The following is a 27,670-nucleotide window of genomic DNA, read 5'->3' as shown; positions in this document are numbered from 1 at the left end:
TGTATGGATGTGCCATCCTGGAGGAGCTGGACTACCTGTGCAACCTGAATCGGCTGCAGGTACTGCCTTATGGTACGTTGTGACAAGGATGCTATCAAAATGCAAAGCTGCAGAAAAATGTGTCAGGAAAGATACGAAGGGAGAAATTATATACAGTATATATATATATATATATATATATATTTTTGTTTGCATGTGTTTTTTAACCATTACCATTTTATGGTTCGGTTGTCGTGATGTGACGGCCTGTTGGAAGTTGTGTGTCATGACGTCATCTATGTGACAGTTAATAAGCTGGTAGTGCTCTAATGTGCTTTCTTTGTTAAACATTGACTTAGGGGGTTTTCTATTACATCTTTGACTTCTGATAACAATTATGATTTAGTCAGTTTGGTCCTGACAGCTCAAAAGGCTTCTGATACTGAATGTTTATCCACTTACATATTCATCTCTTGCCCCCAGACTTTTCCACTCTTTGGTAGAACAGTAAAACTCATCAATATCTCTTTTTCGTCAGTTTTCTGTTATTTGAAAATATCACTGCGTAACTTTGGAAAAGAAAGTGTTATGTGGAAGCTTATAACCAGTAGATAGTGAGATACAGTATTGAGATTAATGACAATCAATTTGGAAGAGATCAGTTTAATTACTGATTCATCTTGCACCAAAACACATATCAGAAAAATAAATCTTCTCCTTTCTTTAACTTTTTAATTATCTGCTCCTGATTCTGTTGAAAGCCTCATGTTCAGTTACCATAAGAATACTAAAAGTATTTGTTTTTATACAGTTCTTTGACTATTTTCTATAACTTTTATTCTTTGTAGAAATATTATTTCTTTTTCTTAATTGGGGTTTTGCAGACTTTATTCTATTTCTGGCTAAGAATATGTGGGTGTCCATTTACTGATGTATTGAACAGATTATATAATCAGTATACATATTTTCATTATTTCAGATGATAAACAAGACTAGGCATGATAATATAAGAACATTAAAGACTACTTACTGGGAGGCTCAGAGGAGAGAATGACCCACTGTGAGAAGGAGGCTTTTGCTTTTTCTTTTTTTGGTTATCGACCTGTCTCCTCACCCTTTTGTCCTGAAAGTATATGGGAATGAATGTTACTAATATTTGCAACTGGAAGATTACTCTGACTCTTATTATACTTCTGACTTTAAGGTTAACTGTTGCCTTTGGTGTCTTCTTTTTAATTGGAGTTTCTATTGTTTCCAGAGATCCAGGATGATCACAACATTGTGATGTCGAGACGTGGTCATGTTGTGGTTTGAATATAATCTGTGGTTTTGGTAGACATGTTTAGATCATCAGTCCTTCTGATGTTTTCTTTTTTGGAAAGCATTTCACAAATTTTCTTTTCTTTTCTTTTCTTTTCTTTCTTTCAGTGGATTTTACATTTTTTTAAAGATTTTGCATCTACTTTTTGAGCTCCTGTTTGTTTGTTCAGCTTTTTTTTCAGCTCAGTGGTGTTTATACCCATTATGGGTTACTTTATATAGACAGGTACCCACAATAACTTTGCAGATTCAGGAGTTGGATAAGCTTTTGTGAGCTCAGAATAACTGAAATTTTTGTAGAACAACTGCAAGTAATGTTAAACAGAGAAACGCAAATGCAGTTTGACTAAAGAAATCCTGTCAAAACTAACAGGAACAGCAAAATATGTAAAAAAAGCTGTTTACATTTTCAAAGGCCTGAAGTTTCCCCGAAAGGAAATCTCATAAAATTTACAAGATTGCAGATACTCTTATGTCTATGTTATCAATTTAAAAAGATCTCATATTTAAAGTTAAGACAGAGATGCTATACTTTAGGTAAAAAAGGAATTTAATAATTAATAACAAACCATCACAATTATGAAAAACCAGCTGCAGTTATACATACATTCAAAACAAGAACAGCAAGGTCAATTTACAAACATGTTTGATTTCATATTTACATTTATAGTTTACAATTACCCAAATTATTTTTTAAATCATATTTTGCATTAGCACAAGGGCTTCCAACATATTTTACTTAGGCATAAGAGTTTCCACATACTAAGAGACTAAGAAACATAATTAGATCAAGTAATTTCCTCTTTGCCTTCATGGTGTTATAAATTAAAATGTCCAAAGTCAGTAAATTTATAATATCCATACTAAAGGCTGAAATCTTTGTATTCTTTCTCATTTTCCAACTAGATCACCATGTTTCAGGACATTTTATTTATCTTTTACTGAATTTATTAAAAGCATGGTGTACAAGCAAGGAATATAAAGAAAAAAAAAGATTTTATTTCAATTGCGGACCAAGCTAATGTGTGTTTATCTATGTCTGTTAATGTCTAGGTTCTTATAGCTTGTATATTTGCTACCCAGTAATAGAATTGAAATTTTGGTAGAGCCTAACGTTGTAGGGTTATCCTTTGGATGCATGGATGTTTCAAATTCCAAATAAATGAAGTTATGATTGAATCTAGTTTCTTAAAAAATTATTTGTTAATGTACAGTATATGGGGATATTTTGAAATAGAAACAGAAGCGGTATAAACTGATCTACAATGATAAAAGGGAATGTGTCCAATCTAATGTTGTTTGCTAGAGAATTCACTGGAAAAAGCACACTTTTGTTCAAATTAATTTTGAGTCTAGATATCTTTTGAAATTCTACTAGTACAGTTGGGGCTGCAGGGACTGAATTTTGTGGGTCTGCTATATACAGTACCACATCATATGCGTATAGTGATATTTTCTGTTCAAGTTCTTCTCTGATGCATTTCGAAAGTGAACAGCCAATGGCTCAATGGAAATTTGAAATAGTAGTGGTGATAAGGGGCATCCTTGTCTAGTTGCACGGTCTAGTTTGAAGTAGTCTGAAATAATGTTGGTAATACAAACTGAAGCTTCTGGACTGGTATACAGTAGTTTGATCCATGCGCATATGTTCGGGACAAACCCAAAATATATGCATGTGGTGAACAGGTAGCCCCATTCAACAATATCAAATGCTTTTTCTGCATCCAAAGATAATACGATCTCCAGAGTGTTAGACTTTATTGGTTGTAGTACCTCACCAGGACACCTGTATGATGGATGGGCCGGGGGAGATAGTGTCTTCAGGGCTTTATCTTCCCCGGGAGGATAGAGGGTAGCGCCCCTGCATTGCTACAGCACCACGGATTCCCGCAGGGCATGCTGGGAGCTATGGTTTGTGACAGCACTGTTGGGTTCTGTGGGTGCCGCCAAAGGTGCTGCAGAGTCTGCACAGGCCTACTATGTTGAGTTTCCACCACATTCAGCTGCCACTACACTGGGATCCAGAGTCAGAAGGAAGTGGATGAAGCTTGAGGGAGGAGTGAAGGTGGAAGAAAGAGAGAGAAAGAAGAGTGAGAGAAAAGGACTGTGGTGAAATGTGCTTGGCACTGTGCAGTATAAGGTGTGGAGTGTGGGAAAAGAGCTATCCCACTGAAATAAAGCCTCTGTTATGCTGGGACTTGTGCCTCTGTCTGTCATGTTGGGTGTTTGGGGAGCTGTACATCCCCTGGTGTCCACAGGGTGAGTGTTTTACATTAAATAGGCATCACAGACTGGAAGCTAAGTGTCTGCCTTTGACAAATCCAGTTTGGTCTTGTGATATTACCGAAGGCAGCACTTTCTCAATCCTTCTAACTAGAACTTTGGAGAGTATCTTGATATCATTATTCAGAAGTGAGATTGATCTACAGTATATTTCTTAGGAAAAAAATTAATTAGATTAGATTAGATTATTTATTTATAAAAGCACATTTAAAACAACAGAGGTTGCGCCAAAGTGCTCTACAAAAAAGCATTAAAATAAACACAATACAAACAATCATGCAAAAACAGATTAATAAAACAACCACAATCCCATCATACACAGTGAAAGACAGAAGAAAACAACTTTTAAAAACCTCGATATAGGATGAAGACATGATGTGCAGAGGCAAGTCATTCAAAAGCCTAGGAGTAACAACTGAAAAAGCTCGGTCTCCCCTTGACTTCAGATCTTGGCACTACAAGGAGCAGTACTTGGCAAAAAGTTTGAGTTAGAATTTTATTGCCTCTGGCTTCTATAAATGTTGCTAATAAAAAGGGAGCTAACTTAATTGAATTTTTTTTATGAGAACCAGCAGGGTAGCCATCAGGACCTGGTGCTTTCCTGCTCTGAAGTGAGTTTATAGCGTTGAGGTTTGTAGAGGTTTGTCCAAGTCCTCTGCACTGAGAATATCTAGCTGTGGTAATGTATCTCTCTGTTCTTTGTTATACTGATGTTTTATTCTTTGATTGCCTCCATCACCCTTTCAGTTATAAAATAAAGTGATTATGTGTAAAACTTTTGTGTACCTTTTATATGCTCTGTTGCGTATTAGGGTTCTTATTTATTTAATGATATTGTAAAACTCTCCTCAGGATATGTGATCTTAAAAAGCTCCTAATAATTTAATTGATAAATAAAGATTATTAGCACATCAGCACTTGACTTTAATTTAGTGATTTTTAGTAAAGTGTTTCAGAATAATGTGACATCTTGTATTGCTGGTAATTTTTATTTTGAGTACTCCATCCTGAGCACATATTTATATATTATCTAAAATCTTTAATAAGATGAAATACTGTAGTTTGTTCATATTTTTAGATCCTAGTTTATACCTGGCTCTGATATAGGGGTAAAAGTCCTCAAATATGTCATCCTTGATCAATAACAGAATGAAATTTAAAAAATTATCAACATTAGTGTGAATATTATGGCTTTACTGGTTTTGGGCCACTTGATAAGTACAGAGTAAAATATAACACCATGAAGCTAAGGAGAAACTCGCTGATCTTATTTGTTACATTTTAATATGTGTAAACCTTTGTGCACAAGTAAAAATTTTGGAAGCCCTTGTTGTCAAGTAAATACTGTAAAATTCCTAAAAAAATTATGGCTGGGTAATTGTTAACTTGTAACATCTAATATGTAATGAGGGCTTTTTGCAAATTGATTTCCCTATTCGTTGTTTTGAAAAAGAAGTATAACCACACCTTTTTAAATTTCATATATAAAATAAACTTCAACAATTTTTTACTGGACCCTGTAAATTCTACTTCACTAATCCTTATTCCATTTGTTTGTATATAGCAATATAGCAAATATATACAAAAATGTACATGTGTTCAAATAGTTAAAAGAAATGCAAAATAACACGCCACAATGCAGAATACTAAGACAGTATGCAACATGATTCCATACATATGCATATATACACATAAATGTGCATATAAATTGTGCAATGGAAAAACATGAATATTCTTATAGTATCAGAAAGTGCAGTACTTACACTAGCAGGTAATTCTTGATCACTCAAACCAGAAAAAATTCCTGGCCTTGGTTTCTTTTTGGGCTGTCCGTTATCCTGAAGGTTCCTCTTGGCTCTCTGAATCAAAAATTGTTTTTTTAAGCATAACATTTTCTATGACATTCCATAATCTGATTTTTATTGTATTATTATGATTTTAAAAGATGACAGATTCTATCTTAAGGAGTTATCTTTGAGTCATTCATAAAATGTAGTTCTTTCTCTCAGTTACCTTGGTATTTCAGATGGGTAAGGAATTCGTCTTTGATTGTACAGAAGTAAAAATTAATCTTTCAAGCTATTTGTTATTATTTGTTTAAACTTTCACATATTTTTTCTTTAACAGATACACACCAACACAGGCCTCTATCAAACTCCGACAGTGTAGATTATTCATAAAAAACATTATTCTTGATTTTCTAATTATACATAAGACGAACTAATACAGAAACATGTTTTATCTTACTAATCAACATGTTTGAAATCCAAGCCAGTTCTGTCCCTGGTTTGAATATACCAGCATCTGGCTTTGGTAGATTGTTGGTGAGAATGAGTAATTTCTTGATAATTTTATATTAAAGAATCCAAGATATTAATAAAAATTCATCAGCTGACAAATCAGTTGTCAATCAATATTGTTCTGCCGAGATGAAATCTGGCAAGCCCTAAGCCAATCAAAATGACATGCACCAGGAGCTGAGATCGTAAACATAGTCAGAAGCAAGCAGGGAAACAAAGTAAAATATCAAAACTGATTTCACAAGCCAAGACTAATTTTAAACAACCTAAACTCACTAACAGTTTTTCTTACCTAAATCCAAATATAGGTATTGACACAATTCAGTAGCTTTTAGTAGCCACATAGTAGCAACAAAGTGTCATTGCCAACAACAATTTGCCATGAAAAAAACAAGCTACTAAATATAATAACGTCACCAAAATAATGTTAAGCAAAAAATAAATAAAAATAACTGCAAAACTGAATTGCACAGTTCAAAAGTACTAAATCATGACAGATATACATATCAACTTTGCAAAGAGGAGGAGTAGCATTCGGATTTTGATACTTTTCTAGCAAAGAGAACATACCTGCTGGTTGCTGAATCTAAAATTTAGGCAAACATTAAAAAATAAACTAAATAAATACCCCGCTCTGCCTTCGATGAAAGACATGGCAGATTTTTTAAAAAAACAACCCCAAGATTAGGAAATAAAGTCAAAAACCTTCAAACCATAAGCCAGATAAATGACAAAATCAGAAAAGCCAAAATAGCTGATCCTAATTACTAACCCAATTCAACGTCAAAAAGCAGGTGAAAAGATCTGAATCCCAAGACCTTAAAATTGCTAGAAACTCTGAAGAAAAAATTACTCACATCGTTGTATTGAATGGTGGACAGTAAATGATGTAATGTGGAAAAACGCATGTTTGCATTGCTGCATCATTGCTACAACGAAAATAACCATGGTAGCTAACATAAAACACATAATTGTAACCAAAAACAAAAAAAATGGTGATATGGGAATTTCATAAATTAAATTGAAAAATAATTTTTATAATACTAAAAATGTGCTTAAAACACATAAAAAGCTTAAAAATATTCCAACTGTTCAAAACATTAAAATCATGACACATCCGCATAGATTGTCTTAACAGTCTTGAGTCACAGATAAACATTATACTTGGAATTTTCAACTGAACATACATATGGTAAAATACATTTTAGATATTTTATTTATCCATCCATCCATTTTCTAACCCGCTGAATCCGAATACAGGGTCACGGGGGTCTGCTGGAGCCAATCCCAGCCGACACAGGGCAGGAACCAATCCAGGGCAGGGTGCCAACCCACCGCAGGACACACACAAACACTAAGCACACACTAGGGCCAATTTAGAATCGCCAATCCACCTAACCTGCATGTCTTTGGATTGTGGGAGGAAACCGGAGCGCCCAGAGGAAACCCACGAACACGGGAGAACATGCAAACTCCACGCAGGGAGGACCTGGGAAGTGAACCCGGGTCTCCTAACTGCGAGGCAGCAGCACTACCACTGCGCCACCGTGCCGCCCTATTTTATTTATATTTATATTTTATTTCAAATTTTCTAGTCAAATGGAATTTTCCTTAAATACAAGTATTTTGTTTTCAGCTCACTTTCAGGGGAAGAACTCGGCTTGATTAAAATCAAACATGAAAATCTAAAGCACTACATAAAAAAGAAAAAAAATCTACTCAGAACAATGTTGTTTTCAGGATGTCTTTCCAGGTTATAAAGGTGATATGATATAACAGTATTTCTGAAACATACATCCTGCTTACTGTATTTAGAGGTTTATAGCAGCCTTTACTTGTAATTAACATTCTGTAAAATTCATTCATATCTGCTTGACATGTTAGCACTCTAGATAGCTACAGGCACAATTTAAGAATTAAAATGGAAGTGCTTAATAACAGAAACAAACAATTTATCTTTAGGGACAGAAAACTGAGCCATTAGCTTTCAGCTTTCAAAATTCTTAATTACATATGGTGTACCTTGAATTCCCTAGGGATCTTCTCTTTGCAGGACAGAAGAATAACATTGTCTTTAAGTTCTGAACCCAATGCGCTGCAGATTGTAGTCACCTGAAGAGAAGGAGTATATGAAAATGTGTAAGTCTTTTTTGGTAAAGGACATTCATATCTGCTTTTGACTAGCTTAACAGTAGTTCATAATAATAATAATAATAATAATAAATAATGTTATAACTATTACCTACCATTATTTAGAAGAAGGCAGACTAAAGACTTTCTTGTGCATTATGTGCAAATTGAGTAATAAATAAATTGTAAAAAGCTAGATCCTCAAGTGTTAAATATATTATCATCATCATCATCATTATTATTGTTTTGCCTGTTTCATATATCAAGAGGACAGAAAAGAGATATACGCTCGTATGATCCCTTCTGCATAGCACTGGTCTGTTTACACATGATGTGCTTGAAAGGCAAGGCATTAAATAAAATTTTGTACAGTATATGAACATGTACCAATGTAATCTTTTTAATCAAAAGCATTCCTTACATCCAGCAGCATTTATAATAACCAATAAGTGAAGCAAAGCGTTACAAGGATTAAACCTGTAAGATTTAATTAAGTTATGGGAGATATGAAAACTGTTATTATGTTATGTTATTATGATTTTGAATTATGAATAACATTATTTTTGCAACACTGTTTTATTTTCTGCTCCTTTTTATTACAGTCTCTCTTTTTCATGGTCATGGATATTATGTTTAGAGTAGCAATGCCCATTGCTGGTCAAATGGATGTGGAATGTGCTGTAACCAAATCTCCATTATAAGAGATGGGAATGTGCAGCGGCTTTGCAAGAATTTGGATAAAAATAAATGCACACTTCCATTAGTTGATTTTCAGGTTTTAAGGTTTTGTCTTATGGTTGTGTTCAGTTGTAAGGTGCTCTTATCTTTTTTGGATATGAATTCTGATCTGTGTACTCGACTATTTTGTGTTTTACCTTTCATCAATGGAGCACCTGCATAAGAAACAAATTCCCTCAAACACTGAAAGGACCATGAAAACAATATTCTAAAAGGTGTTAGAGAAGTCAGCTTTAATCTCTGTTTGGCTCCCCTTTTATCACAGCACTCAACCCAACAATTTCTACAGTATATTATAAAAACAAGAGAATGAACAAAACCAGCTAAAAATTAATAGGTATTTGTGCTGTTTTTTTAATACATATCAGAATATAAAAAAAACAAAACAAAACAGAAACATACAGTATACAGTACAAGTATACATGAGGTGAGAACTATACAGAACATGCAAGTTGCCTCTCTATGAACTAATGAACAGTTTTATATTGAAAAACTGTTATGATGGTGGGATTAGAAGATCTTACCACTTTAGATAGTTGGTATCTTTGAGCTTGTCATGGCAATTCCTTCCATCAGACAAAATCTATTAAAAGGATCTTAGACGGCCTAATGAAACACTGTTTCTAGTTTCCTTCTTTTACCATCCACTTGTGATATCACACTGTCATTCAATGATAATTGATTACTGTGATATCAGAAAGTTCTCCTTTCCTTATAAATCAAAGATGGACCATGCAAACAGAATTTTGCTCCTGACTTCCACTCTTCTCTTAATTTTAAATAGACCACTACAGACACCTCACACCAGGAAACAATGAAGAACCTAAAAGCCAACACAATGCTTGTCACTTGTACTTTAAAAGCTGGAACACCTAATTTCACCCTTATTGATGGTATACTCATGTGGATAAAAGAGTATTGGTGGCAGAAATACAAACCGTATAGAATAAATTTTATATATACTACTGATTACACTCCACTTCATTTCTAAGACAAGCCTTTTTGTCACCAAAAGCACAACTTGATTCAACAAGAGGTGAAAAGGCAATTCCCCCTTGGGGATTAATAATGTACATCAAATCAAAAATCCAAAAAATGAGGCCTGAGACGTTTTATGTGAACAAAGGTCTAAAGGAGAGTTGTTTGGCCACAATTAAAAATGTTATATTTGGAGAAATCATTTATTACCATAATCCCCAAAATCTGGTGATGAGATTGTGATTATATCTGGACCAAAATAGCCTTACAAAACTCAGGCAACTTTGTATTATGCCAGAAGATTCTACAGAATAATATGTGGTCATCCAATTCATACTTGAGGCTAAATGAAAAATATAATATGAAGCAAGGCAATGATTGTAAGAATACAAAGAGATCCACAAAGAAAATGAAATATTTTAATAAATATAACTGTTCTCTTTAATAACATCATAGGTAGTGCAAAAAAACAAAATCTTTTTTAATTACTGAAATTTGATTTAATGATAAAGATATCACTTCTTTAATAAAGCCCATGCAAGGCTGTTGCAATTTTTGAACAAATAAAAAAATATTGGTCACAAAGAAAGACATAGAAAGATATTTAGTAGTGAACTGCAAATTAGTCAAAAAAGATTTTAGACTTTTGTGGATCAAATATTAAAACAGAACTGAAGACAATTTTGTTACTGAACTACAGACTTCCTGTCTTGATACCAACATTTGTGGTTACAGACAATTCAATTTTGCACTTATTTTTTGTCTACATGTTCATTTTGTACATTTTGGAATATGTGTGACCATGCTATTGTTAGTGACAGCATATCGTTGCCACTGAATGACAACCAGAACTTTTGAAAAGTGATATCATCAGAATGGACCCATTTAAGATGGCAGCACACTGTTCCTGACTTTCAAGTTTCTGGTTAGTGTGAACTTTATTTAACTTAGAATTTGTGTGTGTTTTGGGCCATGTCTTTGGGCTTTGTTATTTTGATATGCAACCTGTTTTGGTTCTTGACCACCCAAAAAAAAAAATCTTTTACCCAATTGTGGAAGAATAACATTTGTGGGGAGACCTGAGCCTAGGTCAGCAGTACTGGGTGCAACATAGTTCTGGACAGTGCACCACTCCATTGCAGGGCACACTCCTGCACACACATATAATTGTGGGTCTCCAATTAATCAAACATGTACATTTAAGGGAGGAGATCCACACAAGTACAGGGAGAACATGCGAACGGCATGCAGACAATGACTGGCCATGGGATTCAAACTCAGGAAGCTAGATCCAAGAGAGGACATCACTATCCATTGTACTACTTATTCCAATTAAACTTTGGTGGGGGCTGAAGCCAATAGCAGTATCAGGCTCAAGGTATGAACCAATCCTGAGCAAGCCACAAGCCATGGATGGCTCTACCATCAGGGTGACACCCCGGTGCCCTGCTTGCATTGACGATTCTAAATTGTCCCTAGTGTGTGCTTGGTGTGTGGGTGTGGGTGTGCCCTGCAGTGGGCTGGCAACCTGTCCTGGGTTTGATTCCTGCCTTGCACCCTGTGTTGGTTGGGATTGGCTCCAGCAGACCCCCATGACCCTGTGGTTAGGATATAGCAGGTTGGATAATGGATGGATGGTCATTTAATACAAGAGCCCAGTGTTGTAGCCTAAAGACATTTTTAGCAAAAAAGATAAAAGTAAAATACACTGTATTGGTGAAGACTATACCTGACAGTTTCAAAGCATTTTGGACAGGCCATAAATATAGCAGTTGAGACTAATGAGAGTGTCCTTATAACAGTCAGGACAGGAATATCACCACTTGTAGAAGCAATGTGCAGGCCAATGCAAAGGTAAGCAAAAATCTGGAGGACAACAAGGTCACTGCAGGAAATAAGATGTATCAAACAATGCCAAACTAGGCCAAATGGTCTTTCATTTGGCAAACTAAAAACAGTCAGTTACAGAAAAGTGGCATAGGTATTTTAAAAATGTTTAATTAATGTTCATCAATTAAACATTTTTAATTTTGCTCTAAGAATAAAGATATTTTTCCACAAATGTGATGTTGCACTCATCATTCATTGTAACAAACTAATTAATAAAAAAGGAAGGTGAATTTGACCCGATGTAAAGCTTTGGATTTTTTTCTACTTTAATTGCTGTATTTGATTTATTACTGACAATCCATATGAGATGTTGTTAGTCAGTGATTACATTTGGATGCCTAGTGTGGTAGTGAAGTGAGGGGATTCTTCCATGATACACCAAGGTTGGGCCGGTTGTGATATCTTCGTTGTATAAACTTTCCCCCAAAACAGTCACTTGTATCTGAGATTGGACCAAATCTAACAACTCACTTTCCTTGATAGTTTGATTACCAGTTATTGAAACAAAGATCTGTCTTTTGATTTTTGTTTTACGATTTGGCTCTGATGTTCTCTCTTTTTGACTCTCAATTTTAACCCTCACTTTGCATGGACTCTGTTCTTTGTCCTGTGGCACACTCCTATTTTTCAGACTGACTGCCCTTTTAGCAGTCAACACACATGAAGATTAAGGGTAAGAGGCATTCCAATCACATTACATTCTATAAAAAAGTAAATATTGTATTTGTCACTGAGGTGTAAGAGACAGAGCAACATTATGCAAGTGAAGCAGTTTGAACCCTTAGACAAAAAGACATTTATATTGTTACTCAAAACAAGAAAATTCCTTTTATCATCCCAGAGGACTCCCTCAGTCAGGCTCTCCATCTCACCTGCTGCCACTGGAAATACAAGACCACGTGGTAACTGCGACACTGCTATTTAAATAACTTGCTCAGCTGGGTGCCTGGCCCCTGGACAGTGCTCTGTGGAACAAACGGAATGCTTTTAGAGAATGCTAGTGGTGGAGCTACTTCTTTAGCTGCCAAGGTACCCTTATTAGCCTGCTGTAACTTCAGAACATCCAGGGCTTGCCTAAGTAAGTCAACAAATTCATTTGGGACTGTTTTTTTTTTTCAGTATATGTCAAACTAGTTGTCCCCGTGGCTCCGCCCATGTAGTAATGAAACAGGAGAGTAAGGAGGGTCCCACCTGGCTCCCTACTCCTGAGGCCACGCCTCCACCTCAGATTAGTGTGAATATATTGCTCCTGCTGAGTAAACTATGATTCTTAGCACAAGGAGAGATGTCACAAAAACATCCAGAATGTTCAAGCAAATGCTAGAAAAACACCCAATCTAAATTTGTTGAGTATTTCTATCGTCCGCTAGCTAAGTGGAGGTAAGGTACACACCCTGCGGCTGGTGCATGAGTGAAGAGGTATCCCGTCCCCCCTCCCTTCGGCTCAGTGCATGTCTCTCGGATTCGCACAAATAAATCAGTACTGCAAGTGAACTATGATACATAACACAATGAGAGAGGTCGCAAAATCAACTGGAATGTTCAAGCAAATTATAGAAAAAAACCCGACCTAAATCTGTTAAGTAGTTCTCTTATGAAAAGTGAACAGACAGACACACTTTGGATTTTAAATATAGAGAGAGATGTGCATCAAAGTACAAATTAAGAAAAAAAAATTAGAATATAATATCTGGTAATCACAAGGGGTGAGAATAAAAAAAAAAGATTTGAAAAACAAGAAGCACAGTGATTACATTAATGGCGATAAATATTTATTAATGTTAAATACTCATCCTTTGAAAATATAATCTTACAAACAAATGTCAACATAAAGTAAGATTATATTTCTTTCAGTAGGAATGAAAAAAAGACCTCTCACCGTTTTGTTAAATCATGTCAGAAACACATTTGTAGCAGTGACTATGGCAGATCATAGTAATAATGTGAATGCCTTCTTGTTCCTACTTTTGTATGCCTCCTGCCCCACCTCTTCATGTAGAGAGGCCATTTGATTTAATTTTGTTCTGGCACAATTAACATGTAGTTGTGGAAAGAAATGCAATGCACTCCTAACAGTCACTGAGTCAAATGTTTGCTTTAGTCTTACTGTAGGTATGTTCCGCACCCAATAGAATGGACATAAGCTAAAATCAAATATGCTTTTGCATGAAGAATTTGAATAAGTATTGTTTGTTGTAATAAAATACAAGGAATCATTTAATTAAATTCTTTTTATTTATGAAATGAAAACAATTGTGCCAAAAGTAATGTATTTTACATGTTGGATTGCATTTACAGTAACTTTGGCATGGGTAGTCTTTCATATAAGTCACTGAACACCAGAACACTAAATGCATCTCTGGCATTGTAGAAATATGATTGAGTCTGAGAAAGCTGGAATGCAGTCAGAGTCAGTAAATGTTGAAATGAATCATATACAGCATGTGTCAAAATCACAGGGAATAGAAGAGCATGTGAAACATACTGGAAACCTGAGGTGACAGAAACTTTGTATCCAAGTTCATGAAAGTTGTAAGAGCTGCCTTGAATCCTGATGGCATTAACATGTGTAATATAGAGCACATGTTACTCTTCAGAGCAAATTAAGCTGAGATATTTGTTGGATAGTGTATACTTCGAGCAATGATAACTACTAAAATAGCTTACTATTAAAGATAATTTTTCATAGTAAAACGAGGAACATTGTCAACACAACTGAGCTATGTATACCAAAAGCTGCTAATTTGTAAAGAAATTCCCCTTATATTTGACCACAAGAACCTATGCTGTATATATTAGCATTTTGTTTTTTTTCGATTATTGAAGGTGTTGATATTGCTATACTTTATATCCTTATGCCTGCAGAAGCTCTTTTTGTATGGTTTGCCCTAACACACACATGTAATGGGGTCTGGAGTATCCCATTCATCACACTTTAGTCATATATCAGTCTGCAATGCTTTTTTAAATGAGGAAAGAAAGTTTTTGTGATTCTTTAGTTAATAGCTTTAAAAGTGAGGAATGCACAATACATAATACCTGCCATTTCATCCTGCAGCCAAACTGTTTTGTGAATATAATAATACTTACACTACTCTATTTCTTCACTTCTTTTCCAGCATATCATTTTTTTGCAATCAACATGCTTCATTCCTCTTTGAGTGCTTCCCGAAGGACCCATTTCACACAATCTGGACATGGAAGCCTGACACCTGAGGGACAGTAATTAAATGGATCGGGATCTGGAAATAAGGTAGCACCCCATAGTGTAGAATCAAGACTCAGCATGCTGTTACAGCAGAGCATTTATTTCAGTCCAAGTGCTAGCAATGATAATTTTGTGCCCGTGGGAAATGAGCTCTCTAACTGTGAGAGGTGATATTCAAAATTGGAACACTTTTGACAACATTTCATGAGCCAAGACATCAGCAAAAGCAATGCTTTGAATGGCTATATTTCAATTTAACTGCATGAATTTCAATTACTGCGATCTCTTAAAGAAGAATCGGATTTTAAGAGAAAGATGTGCACTAGATAAATGATAACATATTCTTCAAGAAAAAATGAAGCAACAACTAGAAGAGATGACAATTAAGGAAAGGAAGAATGAGCTGCACTCAGATTAGTTCCTAAATGCAACTACAGTACAATTGTTGCTTCTCCTAGCATTCACATTGAGATTTGTCTCAAGATGGCTTCTGTCTCCCCAATTGTCAAGTCGAGTTTACGTAATCTGGGTTTTTCAATCAGTTGTTAAGCCTGGATTCACATGTAAGGTCTGTTAGCCACTCTTGTTTCTTTCATTTAAGAAATCTTTCTAAACTGAGGACTGTAGTCCCAAGACCAGAATTGGAGATGATTGTACATGCTTTCATCTCCTCACATCTTTGACTACTGTAATGTCCTGTATACTGGTCTGAATAAATCCTCTCTATCTTGACAAGTTAATTCAAAATACAGCTGCTAGGCAATTAACTTGATCTAGTTGGAGGGTGCATATTACTCCCATCTTGTATGCTTTGCACTGGCTTCTGGTTTATTTTAGAATTTCTTTTTAAATGTTGGTGCTTACTTATAGAGCTCTCTGCGGACAAACCCCTGAGTATATCACTGACCTCCTGCACCACCATACAGCCTGTCGGGAAATTAGGTCTGGGCAACAGGGCCTCTTAGTCATCCATCATACCTGACTCAAGCACACGGCTAAGTCAGTTGATTCTTTTAGTAAGCAACTTAAGATGTTTTTGTTTAAGCAGGCTTTTGAACACAGCTGAATAGTCTCTGCTTAGACTTTCAGTTTATTCTTAGTTTTGTACTTTTTATTCTATTTTATTGTTTCTATTTATTTTTTTCTTGTTTTGTTATATTTGGTTTGCATTTTTATGTGTTTTATTGCTGTACAGCGCTTTGGAATGTGATGTCTGTGAAAGGCGCTTTATAAATACATTTTAATTACTTACTTATTTATGTACAATGGAAGTACATAGTACACTAACATGATTGTGGAGTCTTCATCCAGCTAGACGGACTGGCCATCTTCGGAGTGGACAGAGACGCCTCTTTGTCCAGTAAGACCTGCGGGGGGGAGGGAACTATGTGTTTATTTGAACAGAGAATGGTGTACGAACGCTGCTGCAATCGCACAACGCTGTTCCCCGCTGATAGAGGTTTTATCAGTAGGTGCCAGTCTTTCTACCTGCCGAAGGAATACAGCAAATGCTAACCAGGTGCTAGCGGAACTCTATGAGACCATCAGCAAACTGCAAACGATGCACTCCGAAGTCAGTTCTCCCAAAATTCTTCTAGAATATGAACTTTGCTACTAGAAGGAGAAGCTGTCTGGACAATGTTTACACAAGCACTCCTGACGACTACAAGGCCCTACCCCGCCCCCACCTTGACTTCTCAAACCATATCAGTGTGTTTATGGTTCCTGCATACAAGTCCCTGCTGAAGCACACTAAACCAGCCCAAAAAACATCAGAGTGTGGCAGGTTGGTGCTGGTTCAGCTCTCCAAGACTGCTTCGAATTGACAGACTGGGACATTTTCAGGGAGGCTGCTCTGGATGGTAACTCCATTAATCTGGAGGAGTACACAGACTCTGTGACTGGCTACATCTCCAAATGCATAGAGATTGTTACTGTTACCGAGGATGTTACCACAAGAGCCAACCAAAAACCTTGGATGATATGAGAAGTGCGCACGCTGCTCAAGATCAGAAATGCAGCATTCAGACCTGGAGACAAGGCCACCATCAGGGTGGCTAGAGTCAACCTGTCTCGCACTGTGAGGAGAGCTAAGTGGAGGATTAACAAACACTTCAGCAGCACCAGAGACACACTTTGTATTTGGCAGGGCGTTCAGACAATTAAAAACTACAAGCCCAACCCATACAGCAGCAACGGTGATGCCTTCCTACCAAATGAGCTGAACAACTTCTTTGCACGGTTTGAGGTGCAGAACAAAGAGCCTGCGAGAAAAGCAACACCTCCCTCCACTGACCAGGTACTCTGTCTGTCCAGAGTCAATCCACACAAGGCTACAAGACCTGACAACATACCTGGCCGTGGCTCAAAGAATGCGCCAGTCAGCTGGCTGGTGTCCTCACAGATAACACATCTCTGAGCCAGTCATCAGTCCCAGCATGCTTTAAGTCAACCACCGTCATACCAGTGCCGAAGAAGCCATCAGTGACATGCTTGAATGACTACCGACCAGTTGCACTCATGCCAATCATCATGAAGTGCTTCGAAAGTTAGTCATGTCACACATAAAGACTAATCTCCTTGCCTCCCTTGACCCTTTTCAGTTTGCATACTGCTCAAACAGGTCAACTGAGGATGTCGTATGCTCTGCCTTTCACTTCACCCTGACACATCTGGATAAAAAAGACACATTTTGTGAATTTCCCCTTTGGATTAATAAATTATCTATCTATCTATGTCAGGATACTATTCATAGACTTTAGCTCCACCTTCAACACAATCATCCCTGAAAAGCTGGTTGTAAAACTGAGCAGGTTGGGCTGAAACACCACCCTCTGCAATTGGATCCTGGACTTCTTGACAGAGAGGCTCCAGTCAGTTCAGATGGGCTGAAACACTTTCAGCATCATAATACTGAGCACTGGAGCGCCACAGGGCTGCGTGCTTAGTCCACTGCTGTTCACCCTGCTGACTCATGACTGCACAGCCACACACAACACCAACCAGATCATCAAGTTTGTGGATGATACAACGGTGCTGGGACTGATAAGCAGGGATGATGAAACAGCATACAGAGATGAGGTGGAATGGCTGTCCGCATAGTATGAAGACAACAATCTATCTCTCAATGTCGACAAGACAAAAGAGATAATTGTGGACTTCAGAAAATCACATCCTGCCCACATCCCACTCAGCATCAACGGTTTAGATGTGGTATGACAACTGCAACATATCCAACCACAAGCCCTCGAACGGATAGTGAAGGCAGCAGAGAACATTATTGGGGTGCCTCTCATTTCACTACAGGACATATTTTACAAACGTAGTGTCCGCAAAGCCTGCAGCATTGAGCAGGACCCCTTACACCCCTCACATGGATTTTTCACACTTCTGCCATCCAAGAGAAGATACTGCAGCATCAGAGCTAGATCTGTCAATCTGCAGGATAGTTTTTACCCCCAAGCTGTCAGACTCCTTAACACCATGCTGCCCCTGGGATCTTCCACACTGCCTCAACCACCTCTAAAAATAGAACTTTTATACATGGAAGCCACTTTCCTGTAAAGACTAGTGTACATGTAGAAAAAAAATGAAAATCTCATACTGACCTTTAAATATTTTGCACACTGCACTTTGACATTCTTTGAAATATTCTGACCTGTCATTGTTTACACATTATCATTTAACTATTAACTATTATCATACACTGATAATTTCTGTATTATCTGTATCTATTATTTATTTATTATATTACATATTAATTGACTATATTTATGTATCTACAGTAGATTGCATAATACCATACATAGCATCAATCTTGTCTTTGCACAATGTCTTGTCTTGTTTGTGTTTTAATTTAAAATTTAAATTTTAATTCTATTTTTAATTAAATTTTTTATTTGCACTTCATGTTGTTACACTGTGGACCCTGAGCTTCGCAATTTTGTCTGTCTGTATACTTGTATATGGTTGAGATGACAATAAAGTTTGCTTTGACTTTGACTTATGCTAAAATGAAAATGAGTGTCAAAACAGCTATTCCAGTGTAATATACATCAAGCAGGTTGACGATTTACTTATATAAAGATTTAATTCTTGGTTTAAGATGTTATAAACAATAAATCAAAAACTGCAAACTTCTTTCAATACACCTATGTTTGACATATTTTCCATATGTGTGACATTAATATTTTGGCTGGTCAAGTCCACTGTATTCATTGCAGTGATAACATGTTGCTATTCAACATATTTGTGCTTGTCGGTGACACTCGTACTTGAGCCAACAAATAAAGGTTCTTTGTGTGCCTCTACTTTACAGATGAGAACTTCTATCTCACATTCTTCAAGGTTTAGTTTTTTGCCTTTCTTCTTTTGTTACCATCATCTCTATCTAGAGGTAAATCTGCTCATTATAAATGTATGAGGTTGATTGGCATAGATCATATATGGAATGAATCTATACTAATAAAAGGCAAAGCCCTCACTGACTGACTGACTCACTCATCACTAATTCTCCAACTTCCAGTGTAGGTAGAAGTCTGAAATTTGGCAGGCTCATTCCTTACAGGTTACTTACAAAAGTTAAGCAGGTTTCATTTCGAAATTCTACGCGTAACAGTCATAATTGAATCCTACTTACGTACATATATATGTCCATAACCTGCAGCTCGGTCGCTGTGTGAGGCGGCGTTGCGTTCCCCATCGCCACGCCACCCATGTAGTTGGCTGCCTGCCTATATTGCATCCTCCCTCCCCACGCCTCCCACGTAATTGACTGCCTGCCCATATAAGGCCGTCCGTCGCTCCGGTCTCTTCATTCCCTTCTTTGCTTCGCAACAGTATTCACGTCTCCCTGCTGATAACTGCAGCCTTTTTATTTGATCCACGGCTTCTCCGCTGTTTTATTGTTTGTTTATTATGATGCAAAGTTATCGATGAAGATGGCTGTATGCTTACAACGCTTGACAGATGCCAAATGTCACTTCAACACAAGTCCTGCAAATACTAACGTAATTGAAACAAACCATGAAACTCAAACCGATTATGACAGCAGCAATCCAAGCTGTGAGAAAACAGTAGAAAGAAGACGTGTCAGATGTCGTGGTACATTTTCTAAAGCAGCTAGATGGAAACAACTTTGTGATGCTGCTGGGAAATACTCGCAGGCAAATCCACAAGTTAATAGAAACGCTGTCGCTAAATACTCGCAGAAAAATCCACAAGTTAAAAGACATGTTGTCGCTAAATACTCTCAGGCAAATCCACAACTTAATAGAGACACTGCCACTAAATACTCGCAGGCAAATCCACAAGTTCATAGAGATGCTGTCGCTAAATACTCACAGGCAATTCCACAAGTTCATAGACACGCTGCTGCTAAATACCATATTTACTCATGTACCATGCGCACATTTTTTCCCGAAAATGAGCATTAGAAAATCAGGTGTGCGTCATACACGAGGAAAGGGTGCTTGTCATACACGAGGAATACGGTAGGGGTAGATTTGTTTTTTGATCAGTTTGGCGTCGTCATTCAGCATGGATAGTAGCAAGCGTTTACGCTCCTTCACGGTGGGAGGGAAACTAAAAGTGATTTTGGAAGCAGAGAAGATAGGAAATCGGGCAGCAGGTTGCAAGTACGGTGTTCCAGAGTCATGTGTTCGAGATTGGCGACAGAAGAAAGAAAAACTTTCGTCATGCAACATAAACATAAGGGCATTTCGCGGAAAACGTGCCCAGTTCCCACAAGTTGAAGTTGCACTTGCTGATTACATTCAAGGCAGGCATCAGCTTGGATATGCAGTGTCCACGGAAATGATTCAGGTGAAAGCTCGTGATATAGCGAAAGAATGTGGAATACCAATCACTCAGTTCAAAGCAAGCCGTGGATGGGTTACGCGCTTCATGGGCTGCAACAGCGGTACACGAAACAACGCCAACTGGCAAAATGAAAGCCCCAACATTGGCGCAGGTTTGTGCCTGGATCATCGCTGCTTGGAAGCTTATTCCAGAGGATTTGGTTGTGAAAAGCTTCAAAAAGTGCAGCATATCCAACAGCATCGATGGAAGCAAAGATGACACCTTATGGGGAAGCGAAGAAGACACTGTATGGGACATCAGTAGCAGTGGCGAATCCAGCAGCGAATCGGAAGATGATGATTAAACTGGAATATTCTGGTGAGCACAATAATTTTACACTTGCCATTACAGTCCTTTACCGATTGTCTCTATACGGTTCTTTCTTTTCTCATTTCACAAGGCTATTTGTCATTCCCACCTTTCGCAGCATGGTATGACAAACAGTGAACGTTCTGCAGTAGGGGTACTGCTTACAGTTAGTACAATATACTGTATCATGTGCAGAAAGAATTAAACAAGACATAATTATTCTCCATTACAGTTATTCACGTCGGTGTCTTACTCCAACCTCACTCCCTTCCTATACAATCACAATGCATGTCGTACACGGGGCAAAAGATTTTTTCCCAATTTTCTTTGTAAAAATTAGGGTGTGCGTCTTACATGAGGGCGCATGGTACAGGAGTAAATATGGTATTCACAGGCAAATCCACAAGTTAATACCGGGAATGCCTGTTAAACATCTTAGATTCACGAGTAGCGATTTGGGTAGTGAGATGTCTATCGAGGTGATTACCATCGATCAAAGAACTGTCACTTACCGAGTGGTTTCCATGCCCGGAGATGCCGCCTGCTTTTTACATTCTCTGTGTTACATATTGCACGGCCATATCAGGCTCTATCTTGATATCTGGAGGAACATTGTGTCTTGTGTATTATTTGACTGGGACAGGTTCAAGGTGTGGACAGATAATTATACAGGAGATAATTATACTACACAGGAGCACTATAAGAGTGAAATGCTTAAGCCCTTCACCTATGCTTCTGCATGTGAGTTGATGGCTGCCACTGAATTGTTCGGTTGTCGCTTTCAAGTGTACTGAAATGGCCAAATATTTTACACCTTTGGAGAACCACCAATGGCTCTTAAACATCTTAGATTAACAGGTGATGATTTGAGTAGTGGACACTTTGATGTTTATGAATGTTTCAACTCTCAAAAGCTGGATGCAAAGTTATCGATAAAGCCGGTTGTATGCTTAGAACGCTTGATAGATGCCAAATGTCACTTCAACACAAGTCCTGCAAATACTAACGTAATTGAAACAAACCATGAAACTCAAACCGATTATTACAGCAGCAATCCAAGCTATGAGAAAACAGTAAAAAGGAGGCGTGTCAGACGTTGTGGTACATTTTCTGATGCAGCTAGACGAAAACAACTTTGTGACCCTGCCACCAAATACTCGCAGAAAAATCCACAAGTTAATAGACACGCTGTCACTAAATACTCGCAGGCAAATCCACAAGTTCATAGAGATGCTGTTGTTAAATACTCGCAGGCAAATCCACAAGTTCATAGAGACGCTGTCACTAAATACTCGCAGGCAATTCCACAACTTGATACCAGGAATGCCTGTTAAACATCTTAGATTCATGAGTAGCGATTTGGGTAGTGAACACTTCGATGAAGGAAGGAAGTTTTCTGAAAAGTAAACATGGATTCAGAAGAGGGAGGTCATGTTTTACCAACATGCTGGAATTCTATGAGGAAGCAACAAAAGGATTTGATCAAAGTGGACCATATGATATTATTTACGTTGACTTTCAGAATGCATTTGATAAGGTGACACATGAGAGGTTGGGCATCAAACTAGAAGAAGCTGGAGTTCAGGGTGATATTTTTAGATGGGTACAGAATTTGCTCACACAGGAAGCAGAGGGTGATGGTGCACCATAGGGGTCAGTGCTAGGGCCACTGCTATTTTTAATATATATAAATGATTTAGATAGGAATATAAGTAACAAGCTGGTTAGGTTTGCAGATGATACTAAGATACGTGAATTGGCAGATAATTTGGAATCCATTAAATCATTACAGAAGGGTTTGGACAGCATACAGGCTTTGGCAGACTTGTGGCAGATGAAATTTAATAGGAGTAAATGTAAAGTATTACACATAGAAAGTAAAAATATTAGGTTTGAATACACAATGGGAGGTCTGAAAATGAAAAGTGTACACCTTATGAGAAGAATTTAGGAGTCGTAGTGGACTCTACACTATCAACTTCTAGACAGTATTCCGAAGTCATTAAGAAGGCAAACAGAATATTAGTTTATATGGCACGATGTGTAGAGTACAAGTATAAGGAGGCTATGCTCGAGCTTTATAATGCACTGGTGAGGCCTCGTCTGGAGTACTGTGTGCAGTTTTGGTCTCCAGGCATAAATAAGGACATAGTAGTGCTAGAAAAGGTCCAGAGAAGAGCAGCTAGACTCATTCTAGAGCTACAGTGGATGAATAATGAAGAAAGATTAAAAGAGCTAAGCCTTTTCTGTTTAAGCAAAAGAAGATTAAGAGATGACATAATTGAAGTGTTTAAAATTATGAAGGGAATTAGTACAGTGGATCGAGACTGTTATTTTAAAATTAGTTCATCAAGAAAATGGGGACACAGAAACTTGTTCAGGGTAAATTTCGCACAAACATTAGGAAGTTTTTCTTTACACAGAGAACCATAGACACTTGGAATAAGCTACCAAGTAGGATGGTAAAAAGTAAGACTTTAGGAAATTTCAAAATTAGACAATGTTTTTTTGGAAGAATTAAGTGGATAGGACTGGCAAGCTTTGTTGGGTTAAATGGCCTGTTCCCATCTAGATTGTTCTAATGGTTGTTATGATGGCAATTAGGTGATGTTCAAGGAGCATTTATGTATGTTCATTTACAAGATGATTGTGATTTGTAATGGGTGAATTACATAGGAATGTGCATACACCAAGTTTCTTTTCTTTTTTTGGCATATGTATTTTCTTTTTTTATGATGTTCAAATGTTTTTATGCTTGAACCCATGCAAAGTTTTATATGTTGTAAATGAGACACCAGGAGAAAAAAATTCAAAAGCCAAGCCAAATAATTAAAACCTGTCAAGCCTTAACATTTAACCAAAAATCAACAGTGAATTGCAGATATAAGGATCTGAATACTAAGCATACATCTTAAACACTAAACTTCAATTGCACATATTGTAGATTTCTTTATTGTATCAGCAAACTTGGCCAACCAGGAAGTGCACCGTTCTGACTATTTATCCTGTTGCAGTGATGATATCAGCTCCACACACTTCAGACAGATATTTTATGGTAACAGTGTGGCAAACACCACTTAAAATAGTGGTGAACAGGAAAACCAAGATGGTATCAGAAAAAGATATAAAAAAAACTGTAAATTGATTGTGTAACTTAAAACCTATATAATAGAGCGGATAGAGACGCTCTCTGTGTGAACACAAGGTGGTGCAATCCTGGACATGTAAACGTCAAAATCTCCACTTGCTACAGGGACATCAAACTGTTCGCTGTAAGTCTGCATCCCTATTACTTGCCCAGAGAGTTTGGACATACCATTATTGCTATTGTTTACATCCCTCCTTGCGCGGCCGTGGCGCTAGCGTGTGACGTCATCCACTCTGCTGTTGCTAAACAACAAACACAGCACCCCGAGGCGCTTGTGCTAATCTCTGGAGATTTTAACCATGTGATGGTGGACAAAACATTACCTGCTTTCTCCCAGTATGTGGACTGTAACACCCAGGGAAATAAGATAAGATAAGATTAAGGATGCATACAGCGCCACCCCGCTGCCTGCGCTTGGGAAAACAGATCATAACCTGGTTCTACTTCAGCCTCACTACAAACCAAGAGTGAGGGAGCTACCTACAACCACACGCTCATTCAGGAAGTGGTCCCCTGAGGCAGAGCAGGCTCTGAGAGGCTACTTTGAAACTATGGACTGGGATATCCTGCAGGGGTCATACAGTGAGAACATTGAGGAGGTTGTTGACTGCACTACTGACTACATCAACTTCTGTATGGACATTGTAGTTCCAGTAAGAACAGTATGCTCCTATGCTAACAACAAGCCACGGATTACAAATTACATCAAGGTCCTTTTGAACCAGAAGAAAAGGGCTTTTAAAGGCAATGATCAGCATGAGCATAAGTGCGTGCAGATGGAACTCCAAGTCCAGCTCAGGGCAGTGAAGGAGCAGTACAGGAGAAAGCTGGAGCAAAAGTTGCAGAATAAAAGCATGAAGGAAGTGTGGGATGGGATGAAGATCATCACTGGCTGCAGCGTATGGAGTGCCTCCATTGATAGAGACATGGAGATGTGGAGAAACCTGATGAACAACTTTTTTAGTAGGTTTGACCACCCTTACCCACTCTCACTCTCACCCACTCTCACTCTCACCTCAGAGTACTGCATCCGCCACCCATCCTTCTGCTGATACCAGCATAGGATAGAGTTTTCCCCCACTCACAATTACAGCAGCCCAGGTAAGCAGAGAGCTGAGGAGATTCGTGCCAGCAAACCAGTGGGTCCAGATGGAGTATCTCCACAACTGTTAAAGGCCTGTGCATTGGAGCTGGGGAGTCCTCTACAGCGCATCTTCAGCCTTAGCCTGGAACAGGGGAGAGTCCAAAGGTTTTGGAAAACATCTTGCATCACCCCAGTCCCAAAGGTATCACGTCGCCCTGTCGTCCTGACGTCACATGTGATGAAGACCATGGAGCGGCTGCTGCTTCACCACCTGAGGCCTCAGGTCCTCCATGCCCTCAACCCTCTGCAGTTCACATACCAGGAGAAGGTGGGAGCAGAGGATGCCATCATCTATATGCTAAACCGATCCCTCTCCCACTTGGACAGAGGCAGTGGTGCAGTAAGAATTATGTTTCTGGACTTCTCTAGCGCCTTCAACACCATCCAACCTCTGCTCCTTAGGGACAAGCTGACAGAGAAGGGAGTAGATTCATACCTGGTGACATGGATCGTGGACAATCTTAAAGACAGACCTCAGTATATGCGTCTCAGGAACTGCAGGTCTGACATTGTGGTCAGCAGCACAGGAGCGCCGCAGGGGATTGTGCTTTCTCTGGTCCTGTTCAGCCTATATACATCGGACTTCCAATACAACTCAGAGTCCTGCCATGTGCAAAAGTTTGCTGGCAACACTGCTATCGTGGGCTGCATCAGGAGTTGGCAGGAGGAGGAGTATAGGAACCTAATCAAACCACCTACAACTGAACACCAGCAAAACCAAAGAGCTGGTGGTGGATTTTAGGAGGGCCAGGCCCCTCCCGGACCCCATGATTATCAAAGGTGACTGTGTGCAGAGGGTGCAGATCTATAAATACCTGGGAATGCAACTGGATGATAAATTAAACTGGACTGCCAATACTGATGCCCTGTGCAGGAGAGGACAGAGCCGACTATAATTCCTTAGAAGGCTGGCGTCCTTCAACATCTGCAATAAGGTGCTGCAGATGTTCTATCAGATGGTTGTGGCGAGCGCCCTCTTCTACGCAGTGGTGTGCTGGGGAGACAGCATAAAGAAGAGAAATGCACCATGCCTGGACAAACTGGTGAAGAAGGCAGGCTCTATTGTAGGCACAGAGCTGGACAGTTTGACATCTGTGGCGGAGTGACTGGCGCTAAGCAGGCTCCTGTCAATTATGGAGAATGAGAATCTACTGCTTCCACTGAACAGTATTATCTCCAGACAGAGAAGCAGCTTCAGCGACTGACTGCTGTCACTGTCCTGCTCTACTGACAGCCTGAGGAGATCGTTCCTCCCCAACACTATGCGACTCTTCAATTCCATCCGGGTGTTAAACGTTAACATTATACAAAGTTATTGTCTGTTATACCTGCCTTGCACTCTCCACCTTGCATTTTTTTAACTTGCACTGCATTTTAATCACTCTTTAATTAATATTGTTTTTATCAGTATGCTACTGCTGTAGTGAATTTTCCCTCAGGGATTAATAAAGTATTTATCTATCTATCTAATAAAATACATTTTTGAGGACAGAGGTCAGGAAAACCTGTAAAATATGAATATCAAATACAGTGCATAACAGTACTGAGTATCTCCTGAGGATATAAAAAAATGTTGTTTGAGTACGCAGGAAATGTAGGGTAGCTTTTCTACATTTAACAATTTAATTTAAGTTGATGTTAAATGTGAAAATATGTATACAAAACAATAATTGTTATGACTTAAGGTTCTAAACCCAAAATCTTGCTTTAAACAAGCTTTGACTCAATAAATCAAAACAGATTTTTCTCTCAAATTATAAGTAGGCTACAGCCTACACACACAAGCAAAGAAAACTCCATTAATATTAAAAAACAGTCAAACAATCCTTAAGATACAAACAATTCTGAGAAAGGGGTAGAAGTACAGCGAAAACCACTGGCTCCAAGAAATAAAAAACAAATGTTCCTTATAATGAAATCTTTTTTTGTCACAAATTTCAAAAGAATGGGAATACAGAAAAAATGTCAAACACCAGTCACAAATCCTGAAATCTTAGTGAGGATCAAAACATTTAAAACCATCAAAATCCAAACAGAACTTATAGAGAATGCAGCCCAAGAAAGCCAAAGCCAAGGTGCCCTCCTGCCTAGCTTGCAGGCTTATAAGGGCCTGGAAGAGGCCCCACCTCCTTCAGTTCCACTGTAGTACACAAGGTATATACAGAAAAGGACAATTAGATATATAATTATCATAGTACAAAAACACTGAATTAGATAAAACAGTGTTCAATAAATAAAATACAGGAGGAACTGAAACCAACAACTGAAATAATTATTTCAAAGATAACAAAAAGGTTACATTCACATACACACTTGAGAGACATAAGACCCTGGATGAACCACAACAACTTTAGGAAAAAGATTTTAATATTTATTATACTATT

General features: G+C 38.0%; 1 protein-coding gene across 1 annotated transcript in view; it reads right to left on the bottom strand.

The window, feature by feature from the left end:
* The window catches only part of LOC120529410, a 105,301-nt gene that overhangs the window by 49,475 nt on the left and 28,156 nt on the right, over positions 1-27,670 (bottom strand). Inside the window, exons 3-5 of the mRNA XM_039753188.1 lie at positions 7,905-7,994; positions 5,346-5,441; positions 1,010-1,102 (exon numbers count right to left, since the gene is read on the bottom strand). Of these exons, the coding sequence (XP_039609122.1) occupies positions 1,010-1,102; positions 5,346-5,441; positions 7,905-7,994 (279 nt within the window). The remainder of the gene's footprint in view (positions 1-1,009; positions 1,103-5,345; positions 5,442-7,904; positions 7,995-27,670) is intronic.

This window comes from Polypterus senegalus, chromosome 5 (genome assembly GCF_016835505.1).
Source record: "Polypterus senegalus isolate Bchr_013 chromosome 5, ASM1683550v1, whole genome shotgun sequence".
Lineage (NCBI taxonomy): Eukaryota > Metazoa > Chordata > Cladistia > Polypteriformes > Polypteridae > Polypterus > Polypterus senegalus.
This window is presented reverse-complemented; position numbering and strand designations above follow the sequence as displayed.